This window comes from Poeciliopsis prolifica, unplaced genomic scaffold (assembly GCF_027474105.1).
Source record: "Poeciliopsis prolifica strain line A6 unplaced genomic scaffold, Auburn_PproV2 SCAFFOLD123, whole genome shotgun sequence".
Taxonomy (NCBI): Eukaryota; Metazoa; Chordata; class Actinopteri; order Cyprinodontiformes; family Poeciliidae; genus Poeciliopsis; species Poeciliopsis prolifica.
In genome coordinates, this window is record NW_026562498.1 from 134,485 (window position 1) to 159,029 (window position 24,545).

At 48.4% G+C, this 24,545-nt stretch overlaps 1 protein-coding gene and 3 pseudogenes across 1 annotated transcript; 1 reads left to right on the top strand and 3 right to left on the bottom strand.

Moving 5' to 3' along the window:
* Nucleotides 1-436: 436 nt before the first annotated feature.
* On the bottom strand, nucleotides 437-8,455 carry LOC129355002 (methyl-CpG-binding domain protein 2-like). Its single transcript, XM_055024560.1, has 7 exons — nucleotides 8,001-8,455; nucleotides 5,255-5,414; nucleotides 4,766-4,910; nucleotides 4,497-4,661; nucleotides 4,248-4,425; nucleotides 2,882-3,009; nucleotides 437-523 (listed from the first exon to the last, which is right to left on the bottom strand). The coding sequence occupies exons 1-6, from the start codon at nucleotides 8,108-8,110 to the stop codon at nucleotides 2,892-2,894; spliced, it is 876 nt and encodes a 291-aa protein (XP_054880535.1). The 5' UTR covers nucleotides 8,111-8,455; the 3' UTR covers nucleotides 437-523; nucleotides 2,882-2,891.
* A 1,421-nt stretch (nucleotides 8,456-9,876) lies between these two features.
* LOC129354996 (tubulin alpha-1B chain-like) lies at nucleotides 9,877-13,335 on the bottom strand (annotated as a pseudogene).
* Nucleotides 13,336-13,982: 647 nt separating this feature from the next.
* Nucleotides 13,983-20,552, top strand: LOC129354997 (uncharacterized; annotated as a pseudogene).
* Nucleotides 20,553-20,650: 98 nt separating this feature from the next.
* LOC129354995 (sperm-associated antigen 16 protein-like) lies at nucleotides 20,651-23,534 on the bottom strand (annotated as a pseudogene).
* Nucleotides 23,535-24,545: the final 1,011 nt, after the last annotated feature.

Consider the following 24,545-nt stretch of genomic DNA (forward strand, 5'->3'; position numbering starts at 1 on the left):
ATTCTCATAATTATTAAATGAAACCCTGAAGATGTGAAGCTCCTCCAATCAGGAGCTCAGAGAGTTAGCAGAATGAAGCTGTCCTGCAGGCTGGACCCACGCAACATGGCGTCGGTCTGAGGAGGCGGAGCCACTGGGGAGGCGGAGCCACCGGGGAGGGGGCGGAGCCACTGGGGAGGCGGAGCCACCGGGGAGGGGGCGGAGCCACTGGGGAGGCGGAGCCATCGGGGAGGCGGAGCCATCGGTGAGGCGGAGCCACCGGGGAGGGGGCGGAGCCACTGGGGAGGCGGAGCCACCAGGGAGGGGGCGGAGCCACTGGGGAGGCGGCGCCATCGGTGAGGCAGGTTGAAGGCTTTGGTTGCTGGTTTGGATCCATCTGAGCTGCTCTGGATCCAGGCGTAGAAACGGTTTTTCCTGAGCTGAGGGACCTGAGGAAGGTTGGAGGAAGTGGACCTGGTTCTGGCCGGGTTTGAATCTGGATTTGGTTGAGGAGGAAACCCTGAGGATGGCGGACAGGAAGACCCTGAGGACAGAAGGACAGAAGGTCGATAATCTTCAGACATTTGATCCTGTGGTGATGTTTTCATTCATCACTGAGCCTCTCAGTTTACTGACTATGGAATCAATCGAGTTAAAAACAGAATGAAGGTATATAAGAAACAATAAAATCAAGTCAAAGGAAAATAAGAACTGGTAATGGGCCCAGGTCTGGGCCCACTACCAGTTAAATAACCAGGGAAGACCCAGTTTATGATGTCATGGCTACCAAAGCTTCTGATTGGTCATTTCTCAACACAGGTTGGTACCAAACTGCAGGGCGTTAGTGACCCGGTTACAACGGTTCTGACAGGAGAAACGGGCCGAAAATCCAGCAAACTACAACAAACAGACTCTTCACCAAACACTGAGGGAAACATCCTGCATTTCTTCTTCTACTACTCTCCTGTTTCCATTATTTGCTGTTATGCAGCGTTCTGATTGGCTGTCCTGGACGACACCGGCTGACATGATGCTGCTTCACCAAATCCTTTTCACTCTCCTGGTCTTAACTCTCACTGTTCTCTAGCAGAGAACTGAGCCCGGTTCTGGTTCTGCTCTTAAAGGGGAAGTTTTCCTCTCCACCGTCGCCTCATGCTTTTAAACCAATAGGAATATAAACCCAACTTACTGCACTGTCTGTTTATGGAAACATCTGGTTTGGTAAATTTATCTGATGTCTCTAGTTTGTCTCAGACTTTAACCAGAGGAAACGTCTGATAACCAGATTCTGACCCGGTCCAGATATCAGTGAGGAAATAAAATAATAATCCCGTGATTCTGCCTGGACTCATCAGGAATCCATGTTTCCCTGCTGCACACTGGTTTCCTGACTGGTTTCCTGACTGGTTTTATCTGATGCAGACTGGCTGACTGTTAGCTGGAGTTTCCAGAGGAGCTGATTCAGGCGATTTTTTAGCTGCTGCTAATTAGAGAATGTTGAAGCACAGAGAATTATCTATCTGCTTCAAAGTCCTGCAGAGATGCTGTGTGTGTGCGTGTGTTGGTGTGTGTGTGTTGGTGTGTGTGTGTGTGTTGGTGTGTGTGCGTGCGTGTGTGTGCGTGTGTGTGTGTGTGACATCGGCCTCGATCAGCTGCAGATTATCAGAATTTTCTAATTATTAGTAGTAATTAAGACACAGTCATGGATTATGAGGCTGAATTCTGAAGACGCTGCTGCAGACGCAGAGAGACAATGCAGAGTCCATCACTGAGTGTGTTCAGCAGCGGTGGGGGAGGGGCAGCGAACAGAACCACTCACTGGACCCGGCAGACTGTTTCTGCATCAATATTATAAATTCTTTAATTAATGATGTTATTGAAGGTATTCTGCTGATTTCAGGCACGATTTTCCTCACAGTGGAACTTTTTATAGTTTTCAGACAAAACTTCAGTAACTGAAGGTGACGGACAGAGTCGAGCAGAACCGTCTGCTGCAGCAGAGACACGAGATGGAACCAGAACCAATGAGATGGAACCAGAAGAACCAGTTCATGTCTCCCAGTTAAAGCAAACGACCTGTTGAGTTACCAACATCAGAAATGAAGTTCATCTGCTGTTCATCCCTCATGTTTGTTCATCTTCTTCCTCTGATGTGTCTCCCTCTCCCCCCAGCGTCTTGCTGCCCCCTGCTGGCCGTTTCTGGTTCAAACCCAGGCTGCTGGCTGTAATCACTCCTCCACTCTCACAGCCTGTTTTAGCACAGCAGCTAACATGTAGCTAATCTGCATCAACATCTCCACAGAAAACAAAGAGTAACACACACACACACACACACACACACACACACACACACTGACAGCAGTAACATCCTGACTAGCTGATGTGTTGCTGACAGATTGAGTTTAAACTGTTTTATGGTCTTAAAGAACCGATCCATGTGCCAGAGACCGGAACAGGCCCGATTTTACGTAGGGCGCGCGCTAGCACACACCGCAGCACGCTAAGCAGAAATAAAATGTTTTTCATACCAGGTCTGATTTCAATAAACATTCTTAGTGAATTTTTCCAAAAAGTCAGTTATGACAGAAAGTAAAGTTTCATTCATCTCTTCTCAGAGCTGAAGAACGGAGATATTATCAGAATATTGTAAAATATGAAATTTTACCAAAAAATGCTTGTAAGATTACAACTTTATTCTTGTATTATTCTGATTTCATTGTCATGTGATCTTATTAATGGTCAACTTCCAAAGAAACAAGATGGCCGCCGTGAAACTAAGGAGTCTTGCTCTCAAACTGAACATTTAAGATGTTGCTTTGATCGGATGCTGGATTCTTTCTGTTTCTCTCCTTCACCTGCCCTGCCTCGCGGTTACCATGGTAACCAGGTGGCCCCGCCTCACCTGTCCGTCTTTAGGCCGTCTTTCCCTGCAGCAGTTCCCGGGAGTTTTCGGCGGCTCTGGCCAGGCCGTCGGCTGTCAGCGCCTCCTCCAGGCTGCGCCGGGCCTGGAACACCTTCAGCTCCTGATCCCTGCCCAGAACACAGAGCCGGGTCAGAACCGAGCCGCTCCAGAACTTCTGCTTCCTCATCAAGAACCGTTTCCTTCTGGTTCTACATAAACCAGATCATCGGGATTTATTTAACAAACATGTGGAAAATCAGTTCAGATTCTGATCAGGAATCAGTTCAGTGTTTGAATTTCTTCAAAGAAATGAATCTGTTCAGGACGAGGGAACAGAGTCCAGAATCTGTTCAGAACGAGGGAACAGAGTCCAGAATCTGTTCAGGACGAGGGAACAGAGTCCAGAATCTGTTCAGGAGTTGGTTTAGAATCAAGACTTTCTCAGAGTCACTTCGTTCATTTTGGGGGAATCTGTTCAGTGTTACTGGACCAGAGGGCTGATGCGAACAGAACCAGAACCAGCAGAACCACAGACCAGAATGTTCCTGCTTTAATTCACAAGAAGAAGAAGAAACACAAAGAGGAAGAGGAATGGGAGCAATTTGGGATGACAGGCACATTCAGCCGGAGAGACGGAGAAAGAATGGGAAATTAATGGAGGGAAGAGATAAAAAATGAGGAGGAGGGAATACTGCTGGAGGGAGAGAGGAGAGGAGGAGGAAGATAAGGATGTTTCTGGAAAGGAGGAGGAAATGAATGGAGGAAAACAGGAGGAGGAGAGGAAGCATCTGGAAAGAGGAAGATGGATGGTGGGAGAGAGAGAGAGAGAGAGAGAGAGAGAGAGAGAGAGTTGGGAAGAACAGGTGATGAAGGATCTACTGATGGGTTTCACTGATTCTGCTCCCACAGCGCCCCCTGCTGTCTGCCTGCAGGAACAGCAAACCACCAGCAGATCCCTGCTGATCCCAGTATTCCCAGAGGAACCAGCTGAGTCATCCCAGTTGTTCCACAAACCACTTTAAACTGTAGGATTAAACTTTCATTCATGTTTCAGTTTGGGCCTGGTTCTGATCCGAACCTCCAGGTTCAAACATTTTCAAACTCCACAGACTCAACTTCCCAGAATTCCCAGCGAGTTTATTGTGTTGATCATTTCCCAGCCTAATCCTGAAATTGGTCCTGGGATCAGAACCTCAGCGGATCAGAACCTCAGCAGATCAGAACCTCAGCGGATCAGAACCTCAGAGGCTCAGAACCTCAGCGGATCAGAACCTCAGCGGATCGTCCGGTCTCAGAAGAATCTTGATTCCAAACAGATTCCTGCTTTGACGGTTCTGGAGGGTCCCTGGATGACCCGGTTCCTCACCGGATCTGCTCGTCCGTCACGGTGAAGGTCTTGCAGAGCGGCTGGGTCGTGTTCAGCCAGATGGCCGGGTTCTTCTCGGCCGCCGCCGACGTCTGGCCCGTGATCGGCGCCGAGCTCATGTGCAGGGCGCTGGCGATGGCCGACAGCAGGACGTCGTCGCCGGAGTCCGGCCCGATGCCTGCGGACAGGAGAGGTCAGGGGTCGGAGGTCGGGGGTCGGGCCGGGTTCTGCTGGAGGTTCGGGTTTTACCCTGCAGGCCTTTGGGCAGGTCCATGCTGCGCAGAACCTGCTCTGTGATGTCTGACGACCGCAGACCCGTCAGACGCTTCTCCCAGAACAGCTGCAGAACAAAGACAGGCAGTGAGCCGGACCAGAACCAGAACCAGAACCAGAGATCAGAACTTCTGCTTGGTTCTGGTGGTCATAATGTTCTGCCTAATAATCGCCTGTGCTCATTGGTCGTCTCTTCTCAGGGCTGATTCCTGATTGGCCCTCCTGCGCCGGTGGCAGCTGGTTGCCATGGCGACCCGGGCCCCGCCCTCGGCTCCACGGCTTCAGGGGGGACTGGTAACTGGTAACGGGGGTAACCTTGGTAACGGGCTGTTTGAAGATGGACGCCGTCTGTCTGATGGGCAGAGCCGTGTTCAGGTCCGGTTTGCCTCCCTGCAGGGAGACAGAAACAGGTTGGGGCCGGTCTCATTCATTCATTCATTCATTTAGCATGAACTAATCGCCGTGGCAACAGCAGGAAGTTCCTGGGTCATGATGTGAACAGATTCATCTGATGACCTGCAGAAGCCCCGCCTCTCTATGACCCCACCGCTTATAACCCCGCCCCTCCACAGCCCCGCCCCCTCACAGCCCACCCCCCACCCCCTCACAGCCCCGCCTCTCTATGACCCCGCCCCTCTACGGCCCCGCCCCCTTAAACCCCTTCCCCCTTATAGCCCCACCCCCACATTCCCCGCCCCCTCACAGCCCCGCCCCCTCACGGCCCCGCCCCCTACCTTGGCCAGGTTCTGAGCGTCGTGTCGGAACCGCTGCTTGTTCTTCTGCAGTTTTCCGGGCATCATCTTTCCGGTCCGGAAGTCGAAGCAGGCCAGGTCCACGGCGTTGCCGAGGTAACGGGCCAGCTGCGGCTTGCTCCGAAACTTTTTCCCTGTCGGACTGAAGGAGACGGGAGAACCGGGTCAGGACCCGCAGGTTCTGACGGGTCCAGCTCAGTCTTAATCTGCTGCAGATTGGGTCCGGGAGAGGTTTAATCGATTATTGATTAATCGGGAGCCAGAGCTGCCAATTGCTCATTTATTAGCATCTTTAACGTGTTTCCATTCAATCCATCCAGTTTCTGACCCTTGACCCCGGTCTCCAGCCAACGTTCTGGATGAGAGACACATCATGCACTGGGAATCGAACCCAGAACCTTCTTGCTGGAAGGCAAACAGTGCGACCGACTGCACCACTGTGCAGCCGAATCGTGTTTCTAAAGTTGTATTAAATGTTTCAATTAAAAATGTTTTATTTGCAGCCAGAGTCTAAACTGGGTCAACAGAACCAAGATCCACAACAGCTGAAAAAGAAAATAATCCAGCTGCCTTAATGGCCTAGTTAAAGTCCTGATGTGAGACGGATGCTGAGGTGGGGGGCTCTCCACTGGGAGCCACTGGGAGCCACTGGGAGCTCTGGGCTCAGACTGGAGCTGCTCTTCCAGTAAGTTGCTGACTGACTTCCTGACGAGCTGATGAGTCACCTCCCGACCCGACCCAACCCGACCTGAAACTCAGCCTTTCAGGAAGTGGCGGAGCCGGCGGCGGCGGCGCCCAGCAACAGGAAGCGCCGGCGGGCGGCCGCTGCCTCGCCGCAGCGCAGGCAGCCCTGCAGCGGGAGCCACTTCCTGTGACCTCAAGCTGCAGCAGAGAAGCTGCAGGCCTCTGACCCCGACTGCTGATGCATGATGGGAAAAGTCCAGACTGGTTGAGGGCAGAGCAACAGGCTGACTGAAAACAGGTGCAGTTGTACCAAACCTTACCACTAGATGGCAGCGTGCGTGACGGCCTGTCCCTTTAAGAGGGTCTGGAGGAGATCTGGGTTTGGTCGTACATGTGAGTCGGGTTCCTGAGTTCTTCTGGGTCAGCTGTGGTTCTGGACCTGGAGCCCATTATCTCTCAATCTTATTGTTGAATCATGACCTCTGACCTTGACTGAGCTGGTGAGGCCTGCAGTTCTAGATGCTGTTTCAGTTAGCATGATAAATACTTAGCATGCTAACTGTAACATATGCTAACTGAACATTTGACATCAAGAATCAAAGGATGAGCCGTTTTAGAGGCAATACAGACGTTTACCAACAAACAGAACGGATTCATGCTAACCACCAGGATTTACATTCAAGTTCTCAAGACCCTGCTTTTATTTTGACAATCCACTTCCACTTATCAGTAAGAAAATTTGCACATTAGCTCAATATTTAATTCTGCTAGCTAAACATTCCGTTTGTGTACTAAGAGTTTAGCCAACTTGGAGCTAATGAAATATTTTGCAAGCTCAAAATTTATTTAGTTCAAAGCTAGACTGGAGCTCAATACTTGTGCTGAGTTAAATATTTAGCTATTAACTAAATATTTAGCTTGCTAAGTATTTAGTTAGTTAACTGAATACTTAGTTTGCACAAAGCTAAACAAACACTTAGCAATCTCAAAGCTAAATTAGATTTAAATACTGAGCTAAATATTTATATTTATATTAGTTTGTAGCTTCCAAGTAAATATTTAGCTTGCTAGCTCAATATTTAGTTTAAAACTGGGACATTAATAAATGACAATCTGTTTTTCTCTTATGAAAGGCTGAAAACACTAATTATGACAGTTCATGTCTGACAGTGACTAACAGCTCCATTTAATAAACCAAATTTTGTTCATCCTGTTCAATCAGAACGTCAAAGAGTAAATAATAAACCAGAACACAAACCGGGCCGGCCCCTGCTCCGACCCGGCCCCTGCTCCGACCCGGGCCCCTGCTCCGACCCGGGCCCCTGCTCCGACCTGGCCCAGTTCCTGCTCCGGCCCCTGCTCCAGCCCGACCCGGGCCCCTGCTCCGGCTCGGCCCCTGCTCCGACCCGGTCCCTGCTCCGACCCGTCCCAGGCCCCTGCTCCGACCCCCCCTGCTCCGACCCGGGCCCCTGCTCCGACCTGGCCCAGTTCCTGCTCCGGCCCCTGCTCCAGCCCGACCCGGGCCCCTGCTCCGACCCGTCCCTGCTCCGACCCGTCCCAGGCCCCTGCTCCGGGCCGGTCCGGCCCAGCTCCTGCCTACTTCAGGCTGTCAGTCGGCTCCAGGGTCAGGTAGTGAGTGGGCCTGAAGGTAAATGTGAATTCATTACTGATCTGGGGTGTGAATACTTTCTGTCGGGTCCTCAAGCAGAACTCTGAATACTTTCTCAGAGTTCTGCTCGTTGGCTCGGTTCTAGAAATGAATCATTCTGGGCAGAACCGTCCTGGACTGGGTCAAATAATCCGGGATTAGGCTGGATCAGAGCAGAAGTTGCTGGAATGAAGTGAAAGCAAACAGAACCTCGGAACCGGCCGGCCCAGTCCCAGTACTTCCCGTCAGTTCCAGTAAACAACTGGTTCTGTGGAAAAACACTCCCAGCGGGACATTTCTGGAACCGCACAGCTGGTTCCCATAAACACAATGCACTGCTGAGAGTAGGGCGGCTCGGTTCGGCCAGCAGCGGCTGGTCCCGAACTGATGGATCACCTGTAGTAGTAAACGTCGCTCTTTCCGGCGCTCAGCCCGGACTTCCTGATCACTTCCTCCTTCTTCCAGCCGGGCGGCAGCGCCGGACAGTCCGTCTTCTTCCTCTCCATCAGCGCGGGGCTCCCGGTCCGGATCGGTTCCGCTCAGTCCCGGACAAACAGGCGGCGCGCCGAGCTCAGGCTGACCGACGTCACCAACGTTAACGGCAGCGGTCCCTCCCCGGTTCGGCTCCTCTCGGCTTCAACTCGGCCAGAAAGTGAAACCCGGCTCGGACAGTTCTGCGGCCCGGGAGGTCCGGACTGGATACGAGGTTCGGTTCCGAGTGTTCGCGGGGAGAACCGGTGGGTCACAGCAGCTGAACTGGAGCTGAACCGGACCAACGGCAGACTGTGACGTATCAGTCGGATCGCACTTCTACCGCAGGCTCACGCCCGAAGATCGTCTGTTGCACAAGATGACTCACTCCTGACTCAAAAATGTCTGAAACTACAGAACGTTGACAGTTCCGGGATTTACCCTAATAGTATTTCCGCCTGAATAACCAATCAGAAAGCAGAATGCAAAGAAATGGCTGAGCTGAGAATGAAGTTAAAAACAGACTTTAAGTGACATGTATGTGTGTAGTTGACAAATAAACTGCAATAAAAACTGTTTGTGTTTTATGTATTAATTTAATTCTCTTTTCTTGCTGTTTTCTGTTTCCATATGGATCATATATTGTGTACAAAAATTAACTTCTAAACACGTGTATTCATTTCGATCTGATATTGAAATTATGTCTGTTTCATCAATTTGCAGAAATTGTTTCTGGCACAATTTAGAACAATTTGGTTTTTTTCTAAATAATCATAAAAAGGGCAACATTACTCCTTCATTATTTCACATTCATTCTGTTCAAACTCAAAGACATTTGAAAGTTGCTTATTTGTCAAAACGTTCCGTGATTTATCAGAGCAAGACGTGATTTTTATTTTACACTTGAGAAAACAAGAACTTCATCTACCCAGAATGCATTGCGGCAATTTCGCTGTTTCAATGTTTTATTTAATTTCATAAAGCTAATATTTCTTATTTTCAATATTTCTTACTGCGGTATTTTACATCTGGAATAAATGTTTTCCAGATAAACTCGTTAGTATCTGCAGAGCGGAACTGGCGCAGTCTGAGTCGTTTTGGCGCTAATTAAAAGGCGCAAGGAGGCTCCAGCAGCGCCTGCCCGGGGATCCTGCTGCCACAGATTACTGGACAATTAATGGGTCAATTCTGTCACAAGGATTTGATGTGATGGATCAGAACTCTGACCTCTGTTGTTGCTGTTTGGCTGTAAATGAACCTGCAGCTGCTGACGCTGCAGGCCGAGAAGCTGGACTGGTCCTTCAGCCCAGGGTGGCCAAATTACTGCCAGTTCAAAATTCACATCACTTATTAACAGAAGAAAATGGAAAACTAGAAAAGAAGTCATTTGGAAAATAAACTTGTTTCAGGGGCACAAATGCTGGACAGTCACTGAACCACATGTAAAAATCAACTTAATTTCTAATTTATCTTCACTGATTTAAACTTAAGTTTATTGAAATTTTGATCTTAAGAGTGAAGTGAAAAAAATTCACTAGTCCTTTGTAAAAGTTATTCAATATAAATCTTAAATACTTACTGTAGATATTAAATGTATATAAAGTGGAAACATTTTCATGTTGAGCTCAAAGCTGGTGTAAAAACAGGAGGTCTCACTTCAACACACATTGTCAGTGTTTGGTGCTTTTTGATCTTCAGTGAATTTATTCAGGAATTTTATTTAAAAAGTTTATAATAAGTGAGTTTTAAAGTTCCTGCAGTGAGTTTTTGGTTGAACCTGGACATGGAGGCAGAGACTGGAGCGCTTTAAACACAAATGTTTTATTCATGATTTTAAAGCAAATGTTTCATTCATGATTGTAACAACTAAAAGGAAATGATGTGTAACAGCAGAGAGTAAACAAAGGAATCATCAGAACAGGAAGCGGAGCTGAAACTGCACAGGAAACAGGAAGCATCATGATCTGGAGTTATGCGACGGATCAGAACATGATGTGGAATGTCTTTCGGCCGGCGCTAACCGCGCTAAGGTAACCGCGCTAACATCTAGTACTCCTCCCCTCCTCGTCCTCGCCCTCCACCGAGTCGACCCCCACCTCCTCGTAGTCCTTCTCCAGGGCGGCCATGTCCTCCCTGGCCTCCGAGAACTCGCCCTCCTCCATGCCCTCGCCCACATACCAGTGGACGAAGGCCCGCTTGGCGTACATCAGGTCGAACTTGTGGTCGAGGCGCGCCCAGGCCTCGGCGATGGCCGTGGTGTTGCTGAGCATGCAGACGGCGCGCTGCACCTTGGCCAGGTCTCCGCCCGGCACCACGGTGGGCGGCTGGTAGTTGATGCCCACCTTGAAGCCGGTGGGGCACCAGTCCACGAACTGGATGGAGCGCTTGGTCTTGATTGTGGCGATGGCGGCGTTGACGTCCTTGGGCACCACGTCGCCGCGGTACAGCAGGCAGCAGGCCATGTACTTGCCGTGGCGCGGGTCGCACTTCACCATCTGGTTGGCGGGCTCGAAGCAGGCGTTGGTGATCTCGGCCACCGTCAGCTGCTCGTGGTAGGCCTTCTCGGCCGAGATGACGGGCGCGTAGGTGGCCAGCGGGAAGTGGATGCGCGGGTACGGCACCAGGTTGGTCTGGAACTCCGTCAGGTCCACGTTGAGCGCGCCGTCGAAGCGCAGCGACGCCGTGATGGACGACACGATCTGGCTGATGAGGCGGTTCAGGTTGGTGTAGGTGGGGCGCTCGATGTCCAGGTTGCGGCGGCAGATGTCGTAGATGGCCTCGTTGTCCACCATGAAGGCGCAGTCCGAGTGCTCCAGGGTGGTGTGGGTGGTGAGGATGGAGTTGTACGGCTCCACCACCGCCGTGGACACCTGGGGCGCCGGATAGATGGAGAACTCCAGCTTGGACTTCTTCCCATAATCCACCGAGAGGCGCTCCATCAGCAGGGAGGTGAAGCCGGAGCCGGTTCCGCCGCCAAACGAGTGGAAGACCAGGAAGCCCTGCAGGCCGGTGCACTGGTCAGCCTGCGGAGAAACAACCGGGTCAGAACCAGGCCAGAACCCGCAGCTGCTGCTGCTTCAGGCCGTCAAAATGACGAATGATGTTAAAACGGTAAATCAGAGCACAAGTTTGACATCTTCTTCAAGTAACGCATGATAATGGCATGATGATTTAAAAAGATTGAAGCCGGGCTGGCCGAGGAACGCCTCGGCTTCCCAGGAAGAGCCGGAGGAAGTCTGGGCCTCCTGAACCCGGATACGCACGAGAAAATTGATAAATGGAACATTCAAATGAGCTCAATTTAAAATACATAAAAAAATAAAATTATTTATAAAATCTCCAGATGGAAGAAGTCTGAAGACTTATCCAGGTTTTGTTGCGACCGGCCTAGTTCAAGCACCATGCAGCTGAACTCACCAGTTTACGGATGCGGTCCAGAACCGGGTCGATGATCTCCTTGCCGATGGTGTAGTGGCCGCGGGCGTAGTTGTTGGCAGCGTCTTCCTTCCCGGTGATGAGCTGCTCAGGGTGGAACAGCTGGCGGTACGTCCCGGTCCGAACCTCATCTATAAAAAATATATTAAAAATTAACTCCTGGGTCAATTTATTTACATTAATAAAACCTCAAGTAACTTTCATTTAAGATATAAAACATAAACAGTCACAATGTCATGAAAGTATGAGACAAAATCTGTGAAAATGAAAATTGAGCCACTCTGCTTCTCCCAGTGCCAACTAGGACAACCAATCAGAGCTGGGGGGTGTGTCTTAAAGCTGTCAATCACCATGTAAAAAACTATTTTTCATCTAGGAGTTACTGGAGCTTTTGGCCATGAAGTTTGATATTTACCGATGACGGTGGGCTCCAGGTCCACGAACACGGCCTGGGGACGTGCTTCCCGGCGCCGGTCTCACTGAAGAAGGTGTTGAAGGAGTCGTCTCCCCCACCGATGGTCTTATCGCTGGGCATCTGTCCGTCCGGCTGGATGCCGTGCTCCAGGCAGTACAGCTCCCAGCAGGCGTTCCCGATCTGGACGCCGGCCTGGCCGACGTGGATGGAGATGCACTCACGCTGCGAACGCACAGAAAAACAGCTTCACGTTAAACTACAGGACTCAACAGAAAACCAGCTGATAAAGGCTGCGATGATATAAAAACTGATTTTTACTTTCTATTTGCAAAAGAGCTGCTGCAGAATTTATACTTCAACAGTATGCATTATCTTTTGAATAAAAATGTTTTATTCAATAATTTATTTTTTTTACATCTTCATCTATTTTGTCCCCTCCTAGTTCTGCTTTGTTGACATTGAGCTCTTTTCACTAATGTTGATTTTGAACCTTCTGTTTACTTACTGACAGATTTATAATCCTGATCAAAGCAACAACAAATATTTTATTCATAATCTCTGAAACGATTTAAATACAAACTAAACATTCGTGAAAGTCTGCTAAGGTTCAATGAAATAGGCGGCCAAGTGGAATAATTTAATAAAATGCACGTTTTTAATTTAACAGTAAAATAAAAAGCGGGAAAATACAGCAGCTTAAATTTAAACACGGCGCTCATTCCGTTTTGATTGGCTGTTGCTCTCCGTAGCCCCGCCCCCTGCTCCCGGAGGAAGCGGTTCCGTCCTCCGGCCCAGCTCCAAGTTGGCGCTGGTAGAACCTGGTTAGCGGTGCTAACAGAACCGACCGAGCCTGAGCAGCAGCAGCAGCAGCACCAGGCCCGGTTCGGAAGGAGAAATCCCAGAGTTATAATTAAATGACGCCGCGGTATTCAGACGGTCTCTCTGATCCCGAGCACGTGACCCTCAGGATTTACGGCGCGCGCTGAAACCGTTAGCGGTTCCTTCATCTGTTTGAAAGTGCGCAGTGACTGACTGACGGAAAAAACCATCAAATAACGCCCAGAAGATATACCATCCCACTCAAAACCTATGTTTGAAGGAAAAGCCCGGGCAACTAACGACTGATATCGGTTTGTAAACCAAAGCGCGTCGCAGCGGTTCTGAACAGTTAAAAGGATACTTTTAGTCCCACGGAAAAAATCCGGTTGACCTCTCCTGAATTTCCTTTATCAGCATACATTCCGATAAAAATACCTTCTTAAGCTTTTCCAACAATTCTTACCATTCTGTGTAGTTGTTTATGAGGTAAACTTCAACAAAAAAGCCTCGAAGGGGGCTGAGAGTCTTACGGATCGACTGTTATGCGGTCGAAGAAAGACAAAATGGAGACATGCAGGCGGTTCGCGCCGCTTTATGTAAGGTACCATCAGGCCCGAGGGGGTTGGACTGAACCACTGGGCGCCGGGGGGGGGATTAAAACAGGGCTTATTTATGAGGCCCACAGGTTCATAAAACCAAAACAAACTGAAACATGACATCACAATTTTATTTAGAACATTGAAAAAAATCTAATATCAGGAGAAAACACAGGAAACAAAACACTTAAACAACACTTTCATATCCAGTTCAAAAGGGAGAAAAATGTTTATTAAATCCTAACTCAATAATAATAATAAAATGTTTTATGGTAGATTAAATTTGCAGGTAAAATTCAATGATATTAAAGTAAAAAATAAATTTAAAAAAGCATCCAAACAACAACAATAATACAGTCTAAACACACCCATAATACAGATGGAGACTTCTAGATTTATTTTATCTTGTTTTTCTGTAGATTAAGTGGATCCTGTGCTGATGGAGGAGACAAGCCTATAGAAAACAAATACAGCAACTATATCGTGAAATAAAGCCAGAAAATACTACTACTACTACTACTACTACTAATAATAATAATAATAATAATAATAATAATAATAATCGGGGTGAAAAAACACTATTTGGTGTTTAAGCTTTTGTCATCCGCAGCTGCACTTCCGTTTAACTGTTGACTACTTCCTGTTAGCAACCTGTCGGTTCAAACTGACTTTTGATCAGCTCAGTAATATTGACTGTAATCAGGGAGTCCTCCTGGATTTACCGTTACCCCGCGGCTGAACATGGATAAAACACATTTCCCTATAAAATGTTTTGGGCTTATTTCCGTCCATGTTTGCAGCTTCCGGTTCTCTTCGCAGCGCAGCTCGGCGGAGTTTAGGTGAGAAAACTTCTGAGATTCAGTTCGCCATCTTTATTCTGCTTCTCCAGTAAAAACTCCACTTTTGATCAACTTCTGTTACAGCTCAGGTTTAAACTTTAAACAGGGATTTCTTTTACTAAATAGCCGCTAAAAGTCATGTTAGGTCCGTTGGCGCCGGATATAAACTCAGACATTGGATTCTCCAGGGATTCATTCAGATAGGGAGGAACCAGCTGCATTTACTTCAGCAATTTTTTTTAAATACAGATACTTTTAGGAGTAGTTATGCTACACTGTACGTTTTACTTTGACTTTAGTGATATTTCTGGATTCTCTGCCCACTGTCCGTAACTTCACTGAATGAGGAACAAACGTGTTTTGACCAAAGCATTCAGACCTGCAGTTTATGTCGGAGTGAGACCTCTTGTGTCTACACCAGCTTTGTAGTTCTGTTATTTTTCTACTTAATAGAAATCAATAAATAATAAACAATGAACATTATAACTGTCAATACTTTACCCTGTTCTAGCTTATCAATACACAACCTACCGGAAGCATTTGGTTAATCAATGTTATATGGAAAAAAATTGATTTGGAAAAGTTTTTCTTCTAACTAATATTTATTATTATTTATTTACATTTATATGATTTATGATAAATAATCTGAAATAGTATAATATTATATTATTTATATTAACATTTATTTTATATCATTTATTTTATTTATTCTACACCTGATAATATAAAATAAACATTTCTGTGTAAATATTATTTATTAATAAATACTTATGTAAACACTCATAACTAGAATTTACATGTTATGAACAAACTCACTAAAAAACGCATAGCAAAAACAGATACACATCTATAATCATCAAAAAGATAAAAATAAATGAAATTAAACCATTTTAAAATATTAAATCAGCAGCGTCTTTCTGTGTGATGCAGGATGGAGTCCAGCAGCCTGGGGAGCGACTGTCTGTCCCCGGAGTCCACCGTGACGTCTCTGCTGTCGCGCTCTGGCCACCTGCGCAGCAGCCTGCAGCCTCCAGGCCGCGGCGCCACCTTCAGGTTCAGAGACCAGGTGATGAAGAGCAGCGAGGATGAGAGGCGTGTTGCCAGGTGACACTGAGGTCTGGGTTTTTTCCACCTGCAGGATTTTGATTCGGCGTCGGCGGCGCTGGACGCCTACATCGCAGACTTTGACCGCAGCTGCCGGCAGTGCAGGTCGCTGACGGCGTCGCTGTTCTGCCACGCAGCCAGCCGGCCAATCACAGGGCGGCCAGAAACAGAGACGGTGCGTCATGGAAACATAAAATACGTTTTCATCCACTATTGAGATCTCTTATGAGTCAGGGGTAAAAGGTCTTTAGTTTCAAGGTAAAGTAAATTAACTTAAAATCTAAACCATGAAATAAAGGATTGCATGGATGTTGATGTCTGAGCTTCCTGTGATCTGATTGGCTGATCTGGCTGTGGGCTGCAGTCCTCCGGGAGCGTCTGACCGACTGGGAGCTGGACTTCCTCAGCCTCCCCGTCAGCTCCCTCCATCACCGCCTCAACCGCGACTCCATGACCACAGAGGAGCTGCTGTCCATCCCCTGCGACGGCTCGATGCCCGTCACTCGCACGTCTGCCTTCATTCGAGGTCCTTGAATGCACCAGCAGGACTCACGCCTTGCTCAGATGTTTGTCGTCAGTTTGTGATAAACGTTACGTTAAAGGAGCCGTCTGTGTCTCTCTGTCTGACGTCAGGCGTCCTGTCCCGCTCCCGGGGTTCTGAAGCGGTACCGCCCTGCGCCGGATCCAGACGCAGCAGCAGCCATGTTGCTCACCAACACCTGCACCTGGGCCCAGACCGGTACCAGAACCAGAAACAGATCCGTTTTTCTGATAGGACCTCCAGGTTCGTGAAGTCTGTTTGGATTCTGCAAAACAGAAAAACTACAAATCTTCACTACATGAATCAACTGAAGCTGAGGATTAAATTATCGGTATCGCTCGATATCAGTCCGTTCTTTATCCGCTCGATAAACTGGGCCGAATTAAGGTACCTTTTATATCGCTGCATTCCTGCTTCATTTTTATCAAATATCCAAACCGCTCTCTTCAGATGCGCATTAGCATGAATTCAAGGAAAGCATGAAAAACGTATTGCAGCTAGAAATAAAAAATCTGTTTATTACTGTAAAATTCTGCTGTTTATGTGTAAAATGAGGATTATTCAGGAATCACTCTTTTACTCCCATTTGTGCTAAAATGAAAACCTGGAGTAAAGAGTCTGTTTTGTTCGTAGTGAATTCTGAGTCAACAGTTTCCTCTGCTGCTGAGCCCAGTTGGAGCCGTTTGTTCTGCCAGGTCAGTTTCGGTCCGACGGTCTGAATCGTTTGAATGTTTCCTCCTGCAGGTCGAGAGGGAGGCTGCAGACGGACAGACTCAGCCAGTCTGCTGACATTCCTGCTGTAGGTGGTTTGGTTTACTGACCTGTTGTAGTACCTGAACCTCCCTCTGGTCCTTTAACCCCGGCCTCCTCAGTCTGCACACAGAGCTGCAGATCTGCATCTTCCTCGCTGGCTGACCAGCAACAAGTCGGCGCTGGGCTGCTCCGAGGTCGGCAGCCTGCCGGACCTGACCTACCCCAGCTGGGTCCTCCGCGCCGCCGAGCCGCCGCCCTGGGAGGAGCGCGGTACGCCGCAGGTCACTTCCTGTCTCTGCGCTGGCTCGGTCTGGTCTGACTGCAGCTGGATGTCTGTCGATTCCCAGGCGACGCGCCGCCTGGAGCGGCCAGAGGGACAGCTCCGTCCTGGGTGTTGGACCTGGAGACGGACGGAGAGCTGAACGCAGCGCCAGCACAGCTGAGAGGGAGGTCAAAGGTCAGAGTTCAGCTTCATTCTGTGTAGGGATGCACAGATCCGCTTTTTTCACCACCGACACAAAATCTGAGGTTTATTATGGGCTGTTCCCGATCCAACAGCCGATCTGCCTTAAAGGGGCAGCGCCGAGTTTTCTTGGTTTTAATAATCAAAGTTTCCTTCAGTTGTGATTAAAATGACTCAAATACCAATATCATGATATAAAGAACATTGTGACAATACCAGATCTAGATTGTCTTTCAGTATCGGGAGCGATGCAGGTTTTGACATCCTGAGGATCACGGAGGATGAAAACGTGTTTCTGTTTTCAGGGTGTGGTTCAGGCTGAGGTGAGCAGACGCTCAGGGAGCTGCGGCTGCAGCTGGCCGAACACATCTCCGCCCTCACCGCCGAGGGGAACGGGTCCGGCAGCCTGGCGGCGCCGTTCAGAGGTACGAACACAGCCGATCCAGTCGGCAGCAAACACACTGAGGCTAATGTGATGCTCAACCCGTCCAGACAACAGGATCGAGTCTCTGATCCAGAAGGCCGATCAGGTTCTGGACGCCCTGAGTTCTGGAGGAGCCGGAGGTTCTGGAGGAGCAGAAGGTTCTGGAGGAGCAGAAGGTTCTGGAGGAGCAGGAGGTTCTGGAGGAGCAGGAGGTTCTAGAGGAGCAGAAGGTTCTGGAGGAGCAGGAGGTTCTGGAGGAGCAGGAGGTTCTGGAGGAGCCGGAGGTTCTGGAGGAGCAGAAGGTTCTGGAGGAGCCGGAGGTTCTGGAGGAGCAGAAGGTTCTGGAGGAGCCGGAGGTTCTGGAGGAGCAGGAGGTTCTGGAGGAGCAGGAGGTTCTGGAGGAGCAGGAGGTTCTGGAGGAGCAGAAGGTTCTGGAGGAGCAGGAGGTTCTGGAGGAGCAGGAGGTTCTGGAGGAGCCGGAGGTTCTGGAGGAGCAGAAGGTTCTGGAGGAGCAGGAGGTTCTGGAGGAGCAGAAGGTTCTGGAGGAGCAGAAGGTTCTGGAGGGAAAGGTGAGTCCAGAGACTCATGACTCAGTAAGACATGAAGTTCAAAACAATCCTTCTAAAGTTAATCGCAGAGAAACAATAAAGAAATAAATTTATTTCAGTTTAAGATAAATTTCTTAAAGAAATTCTTCAGTTTTTGTTAGATACGTCCAACAAACACTCAGTTCATGTCGGACCTTGACCTCTGACCTCCTGCTAAACTCAGAGCTGCAGCTTCAGAGACCCTGATGTTTGTTGGAGTGAAATGCCAACCAGTAGGGGGCGATGGTGTACGCTGTAGCACATGTAGCAATGACAAGTGGTGGGAAACAAAATGTAGCCTTTTATGTTCCAGCTTCATATAGCACATTAGCATTAGCATACACTATCGCTGATGTGACACTATATCAGTTTAGCTACGTTAGCCTCTGATAAACACCATGTTTATATTGCCAGCTGGTATTAGCTTCGGCTAAATGCCTGTTGATATAGCATTTTAGGGACAGCGTTTGGGGCTAGCGCAGCTAGCTTTCCATTAGCTCTGAGCTGGTTTGTGTCTTTCAGTGAGTCCTGTCGGCACTGAGGACCTGCTGCTCTCCCCGCCTCTTCGCTGTCCCTCCGCCTCGCTGTAAGATCCATTTCCTGACATGATTGGCCCGTTCAGATTTCCCTCAGTGACTCAAACTTTGATGAACCTGCAGAACCTCCGGAACCACAGAGCTGGATTCGGATCAGACTCTGCTGGACGAGGAGGTAACTCTCGCCCTGACGGGCGTTACTGATCGCCCTCAATGCTCCAGTTCTGATTATTATAACACTGATGAGTTTATCGGAAGCTAAGATGCTAAATCAGTTGAATAAACACAAAATATTTAATCTCTTTATCTTCACTTTATTTGCTAATATTTCTCACAATCGCACTTCAAAATATAATCCAATCACTGAATTGGCGCTGTCAGGTTTTGAGCGGCGGTTACCATGAAAAGGAGAGCTGCACGCAGCCCGGCCCTGGAGGCCATGAAGCAGATGCTGTTCCGGCTGCAGGCCGTGGAGGCGGAGCTGCAGAGGCAGCGGATCGACGCCGACGGGCAGAAGACGCCGGAGAAGCAGGTGGAGCTTCAGCAGAACCCGTTTTATCTGAACGTAGCAAAATAAGTTCTGCAGAATGACGACCCGATTATTGAACTCTGACCTTTCGACACTCCTCTCTGAAGGATTCCCAGCCGTCACAATTTAATTTTTACGGTTTTTATTTATTTTGCTCTAATTTACACATGATTTTTCACTTTTACTCACATTTTATCACATTGTTTCTATTTAGTTATCATTTTTGTTTTCTATGATATATTGATAAAAGAAATTTAAATACAAAATGTGGAAAACATGAAAAATGTTATGAAATAAAATAGGAAAGTTCTACATTTTTATTAAATATATTCACAATATGGAAAAAATATGAAAAAAGTAATTAATACAGATATGAAATATTACTGTTGAAAATTATAAATATATATGTCACTCTGTATAATCATATAAATTGTGAAATTCTTCTTTTAATATTCTTTGGATGCGATATTTGACAGTTGAATTGCTTCCTCCAGCTATTCATTCATCATGTGAGTTTTGCCAGGATTGGTCCTCCATACATGTGACCAGAGTTGTGGTTAAACTGACCTCTATTGCTAACATGTATCCAGTTCGGTTCCTGGTGTTTCTGTGATTTGTCGCCCCCTGCTGGTCCAGTTGTGCTAAAGCAGGAGCTGATCTGTGTTGCAGGAAGTCGATGTTGATCCAGAGCTGCAGAGTTTCCCAGGAAGTCCATCGTTAAAGAGGTCAGACTTCAAACCGTTTAACTCGAATCCAAACAGGATTTGATGCGTTGTTGTGTTTACAATGTTGGAATTATTCCATAAAAAATACAAAAAGTTGTCAAATCTGCATGTGCCATTCTTCATAAATTTAGCAAAATGTGTTGCTTCTTCACATTTTTAGACAATTTAGGAACCAAGGAGCAACAGGACAATAGGAACGTTGGTTAATATGAGGGGGAATGGAGCCTGCCTCTGTAGTGCGGCACGGTGGTGGCAGCATCATGCTGAGGGATATAAAATCCAAAACTAAGCACCTGAGTTCTGCAGATAAACTTGTCTCTAAAACTGTGTTCATCAGCTTTAATGCAGCTCTGATTACTAACAGTGATGCAAGGTGGTGGCAGCATCATGATGTGGGATTTTTTTGTTTTAGGATAAAATAAAACATCTTGATTGTTGTTTCTGTAATTGCACTTAATCCAGTTTCATTTCTAATAAATTGCTCATCAAGGTGAATTTTCTGGTTGTCACTTCCTGCTTGTCACTTCCTGTTTTCAGAGTCGGGCTGTACCTGAACCGCCTGAAGATGCTGGTGGAGGATCCGGGTCAGAGAGGAAGACAGACGGACTCCTCCTCCTCCCGGCAGGACTCGTCCTGAAGCAGATGGGCCGGCCCGGTTCTGCTGATGTTCTGAACCTCGGACTCAAATAAAAACGTTTCAGTAAATCTGAATCTTTATTAGAGGAACTCGGCGTTCACTTCCTGTTTCCTCCGGCGGCAGGAAGTGCTCCAGTGCTGCATAAAGTTTATTCTCTGGCACTTGGTCCTGCAGGTCGGTTCTGACGGGTCCAAACATCAGAGCCAGACGTTGATCAGTCCGTCGCTACCGGCCGACATCAGAGTCTGACCCTGGAGGTCAAAGGTCACGCTCTGGACGCTCCTCCTGTGTCCCGTCAGGGCGCTAACGCCGCACGACTCCGCCTCCACCAGCCGCACCAAACAGTCGCCGCTAGCAACTGCCAGCAGCTTTCCCGATTGGTTAAAGGCCAGCTGGTTGGCGGCGTGCGGCCCGGCGTCCACGATGCCCGTCGGCGCCGTCGGCTTCCGGGTGTCCCACAGGTGGACGGCGCCCCTGGAGTCGCAGGACGCCACGGCGTTCGCGGCGGGGCTGAAGGCGGCGTGGTTGCAGGGGTGGCGGTGTCCGCGGAACGTGGCGGTGCTCACGCCCAGCCGCCCGTCCCAAACCATCACCGTCTTGTCGGCGGAGGAGGTCAGCAGCAGGTCGGAGCACGGCAGGAAGGCCACGCTGTTCACCGAGGCGCCGTGGCGCCGCAGGATCAGCCTGCAGCAGCCGCGGCTGGCGTCCCACAGCCGGGCCGTCCCGTCGGCGGAGCAGGACACCAGAACATGGCCGCCGGAGTGGAAGGAGCTGCCCCAGGTGGGCTGGCTGTGGCCGGACAGCAGCAGCACGCAGCGACCCACAGAGAAGTCCCAGAGCCGGACCTGCAGCACAAACCAGAGCCTGCAGTCAGGAGACAGGAAACCAGGAGACAGGAAACCAGGAGACAAGAAACCAGGAGACAGGGAGACAGGAAACCAGGAGACAAGAAACCAGGAGACAAGAACCAGGAGACAGGAAACCAGGAACCAGGAGACAAGAAACCAGGAGACAGGAAACCAGGAGACAGGAAACCAGGAACCAGGAGACAAGAAACCAGGAGACAGGAAACCAGGAGACAAGAAACCGGGAGACAGGAAACCAGGAGACAGGAACCCGGGAGACAGGAAACCAGGAGACAGGGAGACAGGAAACCAGGAACCAGGAGACAAGAAACCAGGAGACAGGAAACCAGGAGACAGGAAACCAGGAGACAAGAAACTGGGAGACAGGAAACCAGGAGACAGGAACCCGGGAGACAGGAAACCAGGAGACAGGAACCAGGAGACAGGAACCAGGAAGGAAATGTTTCCTGCCAGATCTGGGAAATCCATTAAATTAAACTAAAACAAACAAATGTGTTGAAAGATGTGGGAGAGATTCAAACTAAATATTTAGTTGTCAAACTAAGTAAGTTAAGTGTTTACATTTAAGCTACATATTTAGATAAGATAGACATTTATCACCAAACTGAATGTTTAGCTAGTATGCTAATTCCCTTGACGGTAACCGGAAGTGGATCCGGTGTGATGGAAACTCACCGTCTTGTCTCCGCTGGTTGTTGCCAGTCTGGATCCATCAGGGTGGAAGCTGCAGCCTGACAGCCAATCAGAGTGGCCCTCCCCTATCAGCAGCATCCGGGCAACCTGACGTCAACATTCACAGCATCACTGCCACAGCTTTGGTGTCAAACTGGAGGCCCAGGGGCCAAATCCGGCCCGCCAGTGCCGTTTATAAACAGAACCTTCAGAGTAAGAGATGTGATGCTGAGAAAGCTCAGGTGTAAAAAACAAAAATAAATCATCCAAATACTTCCTGGTTTCTCTTCTTTGTTGTTTTCATCAGTAGTAACATCCATCTCATCATGGCGATAAATCTGAGTTTGTTTTATGAGCCTTTTTTTTTCTCGATTTCAATTTTAATTCGAATATTTTGTAACAGTAATTAAAATGTCAACAAAAAATAACATTTTTGACATTAATGAAAGTCCGCATTGTTCCACATGTACCGCGTCCAGAGCCGGCCTACCTTCTCCCCGCTGCGCGGCAGGTCCCACAGCCTCCAGGTGCGGTCGTCGCTGGCCGAGGCCAGCAGCGGCCTGCCGGGATGCGGCGCGATGCCGCTGATGGGCAGCTGGTGCGCCCGGAAGCAGCAGAACAGCTGGAAGCTGCTCTTCTCCGGAGCCTCCGGTCCGGCCGGCGGCCCGCGGGGCTCCGGGGCTCCGCCCGGGCTGCTGGATGGAGGCTTCCTGCTGGATGGAGGCTTCCTGCTGGGTTTCTCCGGCTCCGGTTCCGGAAGCCTCTGGGCTCGCTCCTTCTGCAGCCCGATGAGCGTCTTGGTCCGCAGAGCCACTTCGTGTTTGTCCCGCAGCCGCTGCAGCGCCGCCTCGGAGTCCTGCATGTATCCCTGCAGCTGCTTGCAGGTCTCCATCAGGACGTGCTTCTGCTCGGTGAGCCGCCGGTGCTGCTGCCGGTGGTGGTCGCTCTCCCGCTGCATGCGCAGCAGGCTCTGCGCCGCCTCCAGCACCTGCTTCCGCAGCAGCTCGGCGTCGCCGCGGACGGCGTCCAGCTGCTCCAGCAGCGCCTGGTGGTGGGTCAGCGCGTCCGGGACGAAGATGCCGCCGCCGCCGCCCCGGGCCAGGCCGTGCCACTCCAGCTCGAAGCGACTCAGGGTCCGGGTCAGGCCCAGTCTGCGGAGGAAGTTCCGCAGGAAGTCGTCCACAGACTCCGGATGTTCTGGAGCAGCGGGTCTTCTGGGTTCGGTCGGGGCGAAGAGGCTGAGGATGGAGCCTCCTCTTCCTGCTCTTCATCCTCCTCCGCCTGCTCTTCCTCCGCCTCCTCCTTGGAGGCGTCCAGCTCCTCCACTGTGTCTCTTTTCTTCGTGGACATTTTCTGTCCTTCTCCTTCTTGTTTACGCGTCGCTAGGCAACAGCTCGCCTCGGAAGCCATCTTTTTCTCCGTTACCGTGGCAACGCGTCGGCGCATTTCAAATTAAAGTTTGAATCAAAATCAATTTATTGATCCCAAAGGGAAAAGAGATGTTTAAATGATGAACTTTATGAGTTTAACTGAAAACTTTAAATTCCTCCATTAAAATCTGATGAACTGTTTTTGTCTTTATATTCATTATTTATTAATATTTTAAGGTTTGACATTTAAACATTAAGCAACTTACTGCTTAATGTCTAAATAATCACATTATCTAAAAAAGAAGTGCTTCTTTTGTGATTACTGAATATTAATAAATGGTAATAATTTGATTTTAATCTAAATGAATAAAGTCCAAATATTTCATATTAAAGCAGTTAACTGTTTATTCTGTCACCATGACGACCACCGGTTCGGGTTTCCGGGCTGCCCGGTAGAAACCGGGTCGGAACCGGGTCGGAACCAGGCTGGCATCTTCCGGTGAGTTCAAATTCATCCAACACGAAAAGCTTCCGCCTCAAAAGTTCAAATGAAAGGTTTCATAAGACGTGTTCTCGATGATGTTGTAATATTTTTACCGTGATTAGCTGCAATATATTCTGCAATAATTTAGTGTTGAAGGTGAAGAAATAACCTTGGAGAGAGAGATGGAAGACATTTATCATCCAATATCCAAAACAAAAAACCAGATTCACAGACAACAGATTCTGGTCACAGTAAGACAATTAAATAAGAAAAAACTTTTTAAAGTATAAATATTTCTTTTTAAATGTTCCACTAGTAAAATACATATATATTATCATGTTTTTTTTATTAGTATGCGTTTAGGATACAGAGTATTTTTTCCTCCTCTAAAGTTTGATAAATTAATTTAAAAAATAACCTGTTATTTCTGTTTTTATATAAACTATTCCTCAACTGTAACTACCTTGTTTTGAAGTAATTTTAGTTTTATTACTGTATGAGTTAATTGTGTTGTTACAATAAAGTACTTTTATATTTATTTGTTTTGTTTCTAGAATTTCATAAATTTGTACAATTAAATAAAACCAAAGAAAAGGAAATAATCGCCTGTTATAATACTTGGATCATTTTACTGTCTGGCCGGCAGAGGGCGCTGTTTCCACCTGGCTCTGGTCA